The following is a 12,265-nucleotide window of genomic DNA, read 5'->3' on the forward strand; positions in this document are numbered from 1 at the left end:
AATGCAGTGTGTTTGTAAGTCAAACTGGCTTTTGTGTGGCATTCACCATGTAATGTCTGACATTCTGAAATGTATTGGCATGCTGTTGTGCAAGGACACCACAAATTATTTCTCTGCTTATGATCAAAAATAATGCTGCAGTACAGAGTTAAGTCAGTGTTAATTATGCAAAAAGTGGACTGATTTTACACAACCTCTAAACCACCAAGAACATCCATTAATTGGAATAAATTGCATTTTCTAAAATGCCTTCGTTTTTTTTAGCATTTGATCCTTTTGGACTTGTCAATTTGTTTTGTACAGTTAAAAAGCCACAACAGTTTTCCTCTAAGTTCTTTTCAGCAGCCTGCTTGTTTGTCTGTGAACTCAGGAGCAAGTCCCTCAGTGACATCCCCATGGTGTATCCTGTGCGTAAAGTCACCAATGGAAGCCTTTATGGTAAAGACAAAAGCATTGGCTCAGCAAGCGAGTGGAATCAGGACAAGAGGTGTAGTGTGGCTGCCAAGGACAGTGAAGCTCAGTGGCAGGATGTAAGTCTGAGTTTCCTCTTCTAAAAGCTATTATATAAAAAAAAAAATGCTCCAGGACCACTTCTTTTAGTTATTTTCTGTTTTTGCCTCTAGACTAAAATCCACAATAGTTTAACAAAAAATCTTCTATAGTCGACTGTCGCAGTCGTTGGAAATTTTTGAATGTTCTCAGTTTTGTCACACAGTCTAGGTCAATTCTGAAACGGATCAGTATGAAGTGATTATCTGAACTTTTTTTTTTTGGTAAAATATTGATGATTATGTAGCCCTTCAATCATATTTGCCCTATCAATGGTTAATTTTTCCCTCAGGACTTGAAAAAGTGGAAAACACGTCGCAGAAGCGGAAAGTTTGATCTTCTCAGATCCTCACAAGACAGAGAGCATGTAATTAACCAGATGACCAACGGGGCTATGGCTGACTTTGAACAGAATGAAGCCCAAGGTCCAATAAAACGGTACGAACAGCTGTGCTTTGAATTGGTGAATTAAATACCACTTTAATGACTTGAATGTGTTTAAGTCTTTTTTTCAGAGATCAGATCACTTGGAAGCACCACTCTGCTCCAAGCCCATACTCCATCTCCCCTCCATCGAAAGCCTCTGGCTCCGATTTCAGACCACATACTAGAGCACCACTTTCTCGCAGCCATGCCACTGAGCTTCCATCCAGTTCTAAAGATGTAGCTCAGGTAAGATTTTATTTTTATTTATTATGATAGTATTGAATTAATAACCACTTGAAAATAACAAAACAAAAAATGAAAAAAAAGTTTTTGACCTTGTTGCATATTAGAGCTTGTCAACATTAATCTGTGTCTCCAGTCTTCTTCAGAATTATCGGTTAAACCTCAGCCTGCATCCGATCAGAGCACCTTGGGTGAAGACGCCTACATTGCCTCTTTGGCATCTGAAGGAGGAGTTACAGCACCTTCTGTGCAGCAACCCTTCACCTCTCAAACACAAGCTAAAACTCCAGGGAGGGGAGCCTCTCACCGGTTCATTTCGGAACAGACCAAGCCAAATAATGCTTCAATGCAACAATTTTCTTCTCTTCTTGAAACCACACAGCCAAAAGATATTGTGTTATCAACCAAAAGACATGATCTTGTTCCATCATTGTCAAGTTCTGGCAGAAGTGCTCTTTGCATTGAATCTAAAGAGAATGTTGCAACTACTAATTTTGATAAGGACAGAGCTGCAACCACGAAGGACTTGCTGCATCAGAATTACAAATCCCAAGAGGAGAGCCAAAAGTCACATGGGGAACCAGCAGGGGGCGCCACAGTCCATCCGGCTGCAGGTTCCTCAAAGTATAAGAGCAGAGATTTGTCATGGTCGACCTCAGCCGGCCTTCCCCGGGGTTACCGCCAGTCTGAGAGCTGCATTCGTCTCTCTCCTGCCATCACAATCGCACCTAGACCTTTTGGATCCAAGCAGCTCAGGGTGACCTCACTATCTAGAGTGCTCAGCGTGAGTTCTAACCACAGAAAACCTGATTGTTTCTTCTTGTGTCATTTTTTAAATTTTAAACCTTTAAATGTGGAATATGGGCTTTTTAAATGCTTTGTCTCTCATCAGCTCGATTTATTTTAAATTTTTTTTTTTTGTTTTTGTTTTCTGCAGGTAGAGGACAGTCAGGATTTGCCACTAAGCGCTGAAAAGAATGATTCCCATTGTCCACCCAGCAAATTGGGTCTCAAAAGGCAGACTGCCGCTGCTCATCTGAGGGGTCAGTACCAGGCATCAATCAGACAGAAAAAAGCCAGCCAAGCAAAGCAGAAACTCGCAGAACAAAGGGGAGATGCAAACAATGCTGCTTTCTCCAGCCAGCCTTCTCTTCAGACAACTTTCCATCCCCAAAAGGCCTACACACAGACACTACCACAGCCTTACACAAGCCTGCAGTACTGCAGTAGCAGTGGCTCGCATTTTCCACTGTCTGGAACATTTGCTGCATCAAAGGTATGTTGTAACATCTATATTATGTGCATTTAAGAGTACAGAAACTGAAAAAATGTCAGTCTGGATTTAGTTGTTTTACTTTGGAAGATTGTGGCACCTGCTTTGTTTGGGAAGATCCTTCATCAGAGCCCAACAAGAATTAGTAAATAGGCTCCTCCTGTTTTGCTGAAGTATGATTATTAGTGTCTGAGAGGTCATTGTCTGAAAGAACTGCAAAAATCAAAGGTCATTTGTTTGGCTAATTTCAGATTGACTAAAATGAGTTTCAGTTTTTACAAATGCTAATCTTTGCAGTGAAAAACATTTTAAGACCAAAAAACATTAAAAAAGACAAAGTTATGGATTAAGTTGCTGGACAAGGAAATCAGCAAATTGCAGTTTGAAATGCAACTACTCATCTGCTGATCTAAGCCATTTTGTCAACTTTAAAGTGTTCATTTTCTAAACACTTTACATCTGCAGTTATCTAATACCTTTCGTAGTTGAATTTTAAACTGTTTTGACACAATACAAAGAGAGCTTCAAAACTTCAAAGGGTCGCTTTAAAATGCTTGTAACGTATTTAGAAACTGTATTTGTTAATTTGCTGCCCTTTTTCAGTGTATTTAGAAATTACACGCATACACATATTTGGGTAATGTGGCTTTTCTGAGCGTTTGACTGGTTTTAGAAAGTTTTCATTTGGTTCAGTCGGCAGCAGATTTAAAGTTGGATGAAAAGGATTGTCAGGCCTCTAAATAATGACCACTTGACAAGTGAAAAGATAAGAAAACTTTAATAAATGCATATGCATTTTTTCCATACATTGATCCAGAATTGCCTGCTTCCCTTTTAATCTGCAGACACACAATTCATAACGGGGGAGTCACTTCAAAGGTCAATTGACTAATAAAAATGAATAACTTGAGGGACCAAGTGTCATTTTATATTTGACCAATAGGTGGCAGAAGTGATGGAATCATTCTTTTAACTTGTACATGGGGTGAACTGATTTTTCTTTTAAGGAATATACTACATTTTTATGTTGTGGAGACTTTGACGATTTTTGAATCGGTTACATTTTCCCAAATCCAACACATTTTTTTTCTAAAACATGTTTTATGAAAGGGTCATTGAATACTGCAAAAGTCTGTCGCAGAATCATTTTTTTTGTTTTTAAAACTTACTATATCTTGTTAGCATGGTTTCTGTGTATTTTGTCATTAACAGGAAAAGAATCTGGAGAGCTAACATTTAGTTTTAGGGATATTAAAATAGCAGAGAAGACTATTTACCAAAATGTGCAATACTTCCATGAAATGATTTATGAAACCTAAACTATCACCATCATTTTATCACCAAACAAGAAATGGGGTTAAAAAATGTCTGATGGTGAACTCCACATTTCAGCAAACATATCTAACCTCAATTGGATTTATTTAGATCTGCTACATTTGAAGAAAATAATCTTGATAAAACTGCTGTATTTTTGTTTGACATGGATGGCCTCCATTCTTTTGAAAACAGCCGGTGGTATTTAACATTACATCAAAACTGTAAAATTAGGTCCAAACAGATTCTACATTTGAAAATTAAAACCACAGGGTTTTATAAAAAACTTGAATTTTTTGTACTTTTAACATGGAATGGCGTCAACATCAGATTTGAGACTTTGTGATGTTCATTGTTTTATAGAAATTGATGTTTCCATATTTTTCGTTTGAGAAATGTTATATTTAAAGATGAATCTCAGTTACTCACAAGGTATTTTTGCAGAACAATCTCCTCCCAGTTTTCTTCATTACTGAGGACAATTTGATGTGTATATCTTCATATGGTTGGACCTGGAATGAGCTTATCTCAATAGCAGCATGAATTCAGCTCACAGATGACAGAGCTCATCATGAAGCTATAAACCCCTGCTAGAATTTAGAATCATCCGTACAATTTGTTTTAACTGTATATATGTATCTTTTACATGATAAACTGGTTTGGCTGCATTCATTTATGTTATAATTCAGAAGATGACTTTCAGCCAATCATCATCCACCAAATGTAGTTGACAGATGATCATTTGAAAGTACTCATGTCAGCAGGGCTGTGACGTTTTCCCATCTCTTAGTTTAAGAAGATGGGAGTTGTTAAGTCTAAATCTGTACATTGAAGTACTGATTAAGCGTTTTTGACAAACTAATATAAAGAGAAATAATTAGCAATATCAGTTACTAGTGTAGTAGGTCTCCAGTTACCCAGCAGGAAGCTCAAGACATCGGATCAGATGGTGTCTTATTTAATCCGTGTCTTTGTTTCAGGCTGAACACAGTGACATGAGAGTGACTCTGACTCTTAAACCAAACAGCGTACCAGACTTTGGTTTCAAGACTGTCTGGGATTCACAAGGGGCAAGGATAAAAGCAGTTCAGCCTGGTAAGATTAGAAACTTTTACTATAATCTATTGTATAATTGTTGATGTGGATAAATACAGGTTTTGTCTATAAATGCTATGACAGAGACTGTAATTCTACTGCATGCTGACACATGTTTTCTGTGCTCCTCTAGTTACTTATCACTATTTGGTTTGTAGATTAGGGAGTCGCTGAAAACATTTTTTGAGTTAATTAACAAAATGTAAATGTTTGTAAAAAAGATGATTTACCACAGTAAACAGACAAATGACAGCTTTTCAGTATGAGGTTTTCTCTACCTTAAGGACTAAAGGAAAAGGGGATTTAAAATGTAAACATTAATAATGAAGAAGTGGCAGTGGTGTCACTTACTTGCTGTGATGTAGTCTCTGTTTACTGGCCCACAAATCGGCTTGGATCACAAAGCTCTCGCTTTATACTCACTTCATGGTAGCGTAAACATGAATCTTCGACCTGGTGTCTCGTGGTGTTTTGTTCTCATTTTAATTTTCCCGGTGCCTCCTGCGCCTGCAGGCAGTCCCGCGGAGCTTTGTCGGCTGCGTGCGGACGATGAGATTGTGGCCGTGGATGGAGTTGCAGTGATGCACCTGAGCCACGACCTGTGGAAGGACAAAATGGCATCTTCCCTTCAAACTGGCACTTTGACGATGGACATTCGGCGCTACGGCATCAAAGGTAAAGAAACGAAATCTTGAAATATTTGCATTGGAAAAAAACACTTTGATCAGCACTTTCCCTCCCTTTCCCTAGATTGGAGCAGCAATGAGGAAAACCCCCAAAACCAGCCAGCTCCCAGCAGGATGACCCTCAATCTGACTGCTGCTGCACCAGTTCTGATAGGTTGTGCAGATCGTCAGACCTCTGCAGAGATGAGAGAGGCACAGGAATCCAAACTGAATGAGCAGAGTCCCAATGTGAGCATCTTTTAGCTTACTAATGTAAATATTGAGCTTTTCCAGTACTTTACATTAAACTGAGGTTATTTTGATGTTGTTTTTAATCTAATCAGGTAAAGGAGGTCAAAGCTACAAGTGGAAAGCTTACTGATGATCTTGTTGTATCCAGAAGTAAAGGTAACATCAGAATACTCTATTTTAAATACAGAATATTATGCACTACTTTTTTCAGTTTGACTTTCCTTTGTGTGTAGATTATAGTTTTAGTTGGAAAAATAAAAAAAGAAGAGAAGAATTTTTCAACCAGAAAGGTAAAATGTTGGGCTGAAAACCACTTGCGACAGCTTTGGTGGCTTGGCTTGGTTAGCTTTTAAGTGTTTTTAGGTACAATACAATAACCAATTTTAGATATACCGTAATTTCTGGACTATAGAGCGCACCTGATTATAAGCCGCACGTGCCCACATGTTGTAGAATGAGGATGTGTATGTGCTGAAACCACGCACCGCATGTGTAAGTAAGAGGGGAGAGCTCGTGCAGCGCAAGAAGGAGGGCTCTCTCTCACTGTTGCTCTGCTCCGACTCCTTCCTCTTACACACACACAGCGCGCTGACACACATACACATAGTCATTCTAGAACACCTATATAGTGAGTTCATTAGTTAGTAGCTAGTTGTTACTGTTATTTGTTAACAAAGAATACTGCGTTGTAATTAATACTTGTACCGGTTTTCCTTTGCGAAGTGGCCGGCGGGGGATTTTGTGTTTGGAGGAGTTGCCACACCGTCACAGCTCGCATTCCAAACAGTGCCTGTGACGTGGCAGTAACACGGCAGCAATATGGTAGTAAGAGCACTAACGGGGCTGGTTAAAAAAAAAACATACCAGTAAAAGTCTCTGAGAGAGAATAAAAGTCACTGTTAGCAGCAGTAACTTATAGGCGTGCCTCTGCGCGGCACGCGCCTCCTGTGCACTGAAACCATGGAAGTCTTCCTCCTTAGTGTCAGATTGGAATAGCGTCAGATAGTCTTCCCCACACACTCTCTGTGTCTCCTTCGCTGTCAGTGTCACTATGAGGCCCTTTGAGCAGACTGGCTTTTCCAAACCCGTTGGTGACTGTGGATTTTTTTCATACTGCCTTTAACAATTGCTTTTAATTTGAATGCTGCATCGTGCATTTCTTCCTGCATTTTCCATGAGGGTCTGTTCGTGCTATTCATTCACAAAGCAGGAATTTACATTAAACTTGACGCTTCCTCGACACATTTTCCGTATTCCCCGTCTCACTCTTGAACCCTTTCTGCTCGAGCGCCCCTAGCGGTCATTAGATATAATACATGAAAAAGAAAAAAAAATGCATGAATTAACCGCATCATTAAATAAGCCACAGGGTTGAAAGCGTGTGACAAAAGTAGCGGAAATTACAGTAATTGCAAATCATAGTCCTTTCCCCCTCAAACGTTTTTTTTTTAAATTATAGCCAAAAATCAGCAACTTTTTAAAGTAAATCACTTTGTTTTGCGTGACCAACCTCAGGACTCAAACGCTCGTATAGCCTGTTTACCGTCTGCATTTATTGTGCTGTATGGAACAGTCTCAGATTTGTGTGCTGTGGTTGCTGATGCTTCTTCTGTGTGTCCTGAAATGGTTTCCCTCTGCAGGCTGTGCAGGAATCAGCTCATGGGTTTACTTGTGTGGTAAATGTTTGCTCCGTCTGTCACTTCTGTTTGTTTTGAGCATTTTGCTGGATTTTGAAGTGTGCAAACTCTGTTTGTTCATCATCAGCAAGTGAACTAAACAGATTAGTTTTTGGCATGCATGTTGCAGTTGAACATGAATGTATTTTTCAGTGTTTATATTGTTGCATCTTTAGGATGAGGAAACACAACACTCTGTGCATGCAGGACCTACAACAAACTTTGTGTGTGTGCTCTTTGTTTTTTTATGGGATGAGGACGGTAAAGAATGTAATGCTTTGCATTTGCATTGTAGTGGATTTTCAGACCTTTAAGAATAGTGATGACGATCTTTTTGCTAACTGATCCTCTTCTCTCACAGGAGGTTCAGAATCTGCAATATCTGATGTAAGTGACTTCAAGTGTGTTTAGCTGTGTTTACCCTAAAGTCTCTTGCATTTGTCGTTCACTGATCTCATCTGAGCTCTGTCTGTGCATCTGCAGCTCCAGGTGCCATCCCTCAGACCCTCCTCCTCCTCCTGGTCTTGGGACAGTGAGGAAGATCGCAAGCGCCTGGAGAAGTGGCAGGAAGAGCAAGAGCGCCTCCTACAGGTAATTATTTATATTTTTTTCAAGCAGAAGATGCAAAACCATCTAGGAAATTTTAAAATTTGGTGCAGAGGCATCGTTTTACAGGTTCTTTTTTGTATTCATGTTTTTTAGGAGCAATACCAGCGAGATCAGGAGAGGCTGGAGGCAGAATGGCAGAGAGCACAGCAGGATGCAGTGGAAGGCAGGAAGTCAACGGTACTTCCCGTTTTTTTTTTTTTTTTTTTTTTTTTAATCAATGGCCATAAATTTTATCTAAATATGTGATGTACAGTTTGCAAGGTACTATTTTTCACTCGATTATTGCTACTCAATTACTCCCATGCAACTTGGTGGTACCTCGAGATTTAAACTAAATATATTTGCAACATTTGCTAGTTGTATCAGAATTTTGAGATTCTATTTAATGTTTGCCATGAAATGCTTCATTTAGTAAAGTGAAATATAGAAATATACATTGTTTTTTAAATATTTAGTCTTTTTTTATATTAAAAAAAATGCTCAGCAGGATTAAAAGTTTGTAAAAGAAAGGGTTTAACAGCAATAAAGGAGAACTGTAATCAACAATTTATTTCAAGTTACTAAAATGTTTTAATTCTGAAATCAGTAATTCTTTCAAGTATAGTCATGTTTAAAATGTTTTTTTTTTTTTTTCCTCGTGCGTTTAGAATCAGAATGTGTTTGGCTCGGGTCATGAGAGTTTTTCCAGCTCTCAGCCTCATGTCAATGGATGGACAAAGAAAGGTCCAGAAGAAAGGCAGAGCCCTAAAAGAGATCTGAGAGAATCTGAGAGAAAACACCAGAAACATGTTCAGCATGTGCACACGGAAAAGACTGCTGAAAAAGACTGGTAAAGAAATCGTTGTCATTTCCCTTAAGATTGTGCGGTTTACAGAAATGTTCCTTTATTTTTTTGCTATGGTGCCTTCTGCTGCTTTTGCTGAACCTTGTTGCTGCTAATGCTGTACCTCAGGGCTGAGGGTTCTTGTGGCTTTGCTCGGCTGTCCTCTGCATGCAGGTCAGAACAAAACAAATTTACATTTCACTCATTTCACGTAAAGAAAAGAACAGATTTGTATTTAAAAATTCATGTCCACATTTAGTGAAGTAAAACCTATAGAAATCTTTTGTTGTTGTAATTGGTGCCGCCTGCCAAAGCATAATTTAGTAGGTCAATGTGGTGCAGATTTGTAACTCATCATAGATTTAGGGAATAAAAATGTCTGACCTAATGTTTTTTTTTTTTTGTCCTACAGGGCCAAGTCTTTGTCCACCCCGGCTTTAGCAAGTTCCCACAGGCAGACAACAGGTCAGTTAACCCAGTATTTTGCACACAAAAAATGAACGGGGTTAGGGATGGGCAGATTCTTTTCCAGCCGAAACGATAACCAATATTTCCCTTGTAACTGTGGCCGATAGCTGAGATTTGACGATATCGATATTTAAGAGTCTACGGTAACACAAAGTTTAGATTTCCTTTTTGTTTCTTTACTAAAAATGCATAAATTTACTTTTACTGGACAGTCACATTGTATTTGACCTTTTTAACATTGAGCAAAGGATCTCATAGAAACAGTATTACTTTAAAACTTTCATATACCGTAAATTTATCTCAAAGCATTCATTGAATATATGACATGGCTATAAACCCAAGATTCCCATTGCCAGGGATCTATTAGGAACATGTATTCCTATCAAAAATTACATTTACCTGAAAACAGTCAATTACTGACGATGGCCGAAAACATCAGCTTCCCAATCTATTAAGAACAAGTATACATTTTAAAGATAAAGTATTTCTGTAAACACTCTGTAAAATATCGGTAGATTTTTTTAAATAGCGGACTGATACCGAATAACTCAAATTATGCAAATATCAGCCGATACAGATACTGGGACCAATATATTGCCCATACCTAGACAGGGTTAGCCACACATTTTCCTTCATTCAGGTGACCAAAGCCAGAGAAATGGACGTCTGTCAACTGCTGAGAAAGAGCGCCGGCAGATTTTAGAGGAGATGAAGAAAAGGAATCAGCTTTTGACAGACAACAGCTGGATTCGTCAGCGCAACAACAGTTTTTACAAAGATGCTCCTATTTCCTTAAAAAGGTGAGTCCATCATTTGGATTGTGATTTCTGTTTGGCCTTCTCCACCTTTGAATTGAGTTCATTCATTTCTTTGCCTTCATTTTTTTCTTCCTACTCTTTCTGCTTTGGTTCGTTTTTTGCAGATGTGAGTCACTGGACAACCTTGATGTATTGCATCATTCCCCAGACCCTCCTCCTGCATTGACTTACCCTCGCTCAAATTCGGCTACTGGGAGTTACTCTACTCCAAACAGGACAGCCTCTTCCCGCTACAGCACAGGATCAATGTTATCTGGGAGAAATGCATACATGGAACATGTCAGGTACTTATTTAGTGTGATATTTCCACCTCTCTCTGCGGAGATCTATTTGTCATCTTATTATACATTCTGGCCTCACAATGATGCCGTGTGCTGCTCCTGGACATTCAGTACCTGGAGGACTTGCTGTGTGTGTGAGCGTATCCTGGGTAGTGGTGCAGCCATGGTCATAGAAGCTCTTAGCCTCTTCTTCCACTACACCTGTTTCCAGGTGAGAGGTCACTATGGGGTTGAGGTGCGGTAAGAACTACATTCCTCAAAAATGAGCCTCTGCCTTTGTCAGCTGGCATGTCAACCCCTTTTTCTATTTTTGCACCTGGGAGATTATTGGTGGTTCCGTTTGACCAAACTTGTGTCCTGGACATGTGGTCATTGCACTTAATTATGCTTTCCCGTGTGCTGGCGTAGCATGAGATCCTTTATTTCTGCTCCTTTGCTGAGCTTAGAAGTCTGTTTTGTGCACTTAAGTGGCTGAGTGGGTTCAGAGGGCTTTCATTCCACAGGTTTTCCCAAGTTTTTCAGGAGAGTGTTATTTCCACATTTAGCTGACTTGATCATTAAATGCACATAGATAAGAAGGCCTTTCAGTCTTGCAGCTCTGCTGTTCAGTTCTGTGCAGGCAAAGCGTGCACGTCGTACTGTACTGAAAGGGTTTCCTGCAGACACAAAGCTTGATTCCATGTTTGGGTGACAGACAATCGGGTGGAGGATTTCAACACAAAAGCTCCTCTTTCCACATCGGCAGGATTTTCTTGTAGACTGATCCTTTTCTCACTTCCCCGTCCTCCTCAGTGCGTGGGCTGCCACAGACATCTCGCTGGAACCAAGAGTAGGGTCCAGGTTCGCGTTCGAAACGGGAAGCTCTACTGTGAACACTGCTATTTCCAACTCAAGTGTGAGTATCTATCAGAGAGTGACCTATACTGATTCCATGAACTTCTTTCTGTTTCAGACAAAGATTAAACGCTCTTTCAGGTTTTAAAAAAAATCTATTTTTGTTGTAATAAAACTGTTCTTTCCTATACATTTTAGCAAATGGTGCTTTCCTCATCTGACCAACAGACAGTGCTCCAGATTGAAGAGTGAATTAAGCGAATAGCACCCACTACTGAAGAAAATAATTCAAAAACTGATGCCTTTAGATAATGATGGGCTTTTGTTTCCTCACTACTAATACAATTGAAAGATGTGATGAAATGTGATTTGACAGATTGAGGATCTCTTGGTAGATTCTGAATACTTGCTTTTATGCTTTTTGACCTTTTTTGTCCTAAATCTCCATTAAATTTAGATGCAATAAATGAAATGGGGAACTTAAGGGTTTGATTTGTTTGTAGAAATTTGAAGTTGGTGTTTCTACTGATCCTGTTTTTGTGTGTACTTTTACCCAGTTATTTCTGACAATCCAATAAAGATCAGCTGTTTTGCAAGTTGGAGGTGGAGGTGCATTTTTATATCACACTGTTTAAATGTCACAATGTGCACAGTGGGTTGACTCAACACAGGTGTATGTGCCTTTGTACTGAGGAATTATGGTAAATAAAGTGCACCAAGTGTAATACAAGTTTCCCATGTGTTGTTCATCTTTGCACCACATGGTGGCATAATTGGCATCACGGCTGATTTAAGGACAGTTGGAAATAAGATCATTTAAATGTGTTGAAAAAACATGAGCAAGACTCCTTAAATTTTCTTTTACTTGTTTGGAGTCCTCATTGACAAGTTTGAATGCAAAAGCAGGTTCCATTCTCTTAATTTGGGGAGGGCGGGGGC

At 39.3% G+C, this 12,265-nt stretch overlaps 1 protein-coding gene across 8 annotated transcripts in view; it reads left to right on the forward strand.

Annotated features, from left to right (window-relative positions):
* Positions 1-12,056, forward strand: part of LOC101172063 (LIM domain only protein 7) — a 28,398-nt gene extending 16,342 nt beyond the window's left edge. For 3 of the 8 annotated variants that reach the window (XM_023953398.1, XM_023953404.1, XM_023953402.1), the window contains 21 exons: positions 371-530; positions 842-987; positions 1,053-1,221; positions 1,355-2,002; positions 2,156-2,494; positions 4,786-4,900; positions 5,414-5,575; positions 5,651-5,814; positions 5,910-5,973; positions 6,051-6,107; positions 7,855-7,880; positions 7,977-8,084; positions 8,196-8,279; positions 8,750-8,931; positions 9,055-9,099; positions 9,338-9,390; positions 10,034-10,193; positions 10,316-10,495; positions 10,604-10,703; positions 11,285-11,387; positions 11,525-12,056. In XM_023953398.1, coding sequence (XP_023809166.1) covers positions 371-530; positions 842-987; positions 1,053-1,221; positions 1,355-2,002; positions 2,156-2,494; positions 4,786-4,900; positions 5,414-5,575; positions 5,651-5,814; positions 5,910-5,973; positions 6,051-6,107; positions 7,855-7,880; positions 7,977-8,084; positions 8,196-8,279; positions 8,750-8,931; positions 9,055-9,099; positions 9,338-9,390; positions 10,034-10,193; positions 10,316-10,495; positions 10,604-10,703; positions 11,285-11,387; positions 11,525-11,547 — 3,088 coding nt within the window. In that variant the 3' untranslated portion in view covers positions 11,548-12,056. Of the gene's footprint in view, positions 1-370; positions 531-841; positions 988-1,052; positions 1,222-1,354; positions 2,003-2,155; positions 2,495-4,785; positions 4,901-5,413; positions 5,576-5,650; positions 5,815-5,909; positions 5,974-6,050; positions 6,108-7,457; positions 7,494-7,854; positions 7,881-7,976; positions 8,085-8,195; positions 8,280-8,749; positions 8,932-9,054; positions 9,100-9,337; positions 9,391-10,033; positions 10,194-10,315; positions 10,496-10,603; positions 10,704-11,284; positions 11,388-11,524 lie in introns of all 8 variants that reach the window. The other 5 variants (XM_023953400.1, XM_023953399.1, XM_023953405.1 and 2 more) reach the window with 5 other exon arrangements.
* Positions 12,057-12,265: the final 209 nt, after the last annotated feature.

Source organism: Oryzias latipes, chromosome 3, assembly GCF_002234675.1.
Source record: "Oryzias latipes chromosome 3, ASM223467v1".
In the NCBI taxonomy this organism is placed as follows: domain Eukaryota; kingdom Metazoa; phylum Chordata; class Actinopteri; order Beloniformes; family Adrianichthyidae; genus Oryzias; species Oryzias latipes.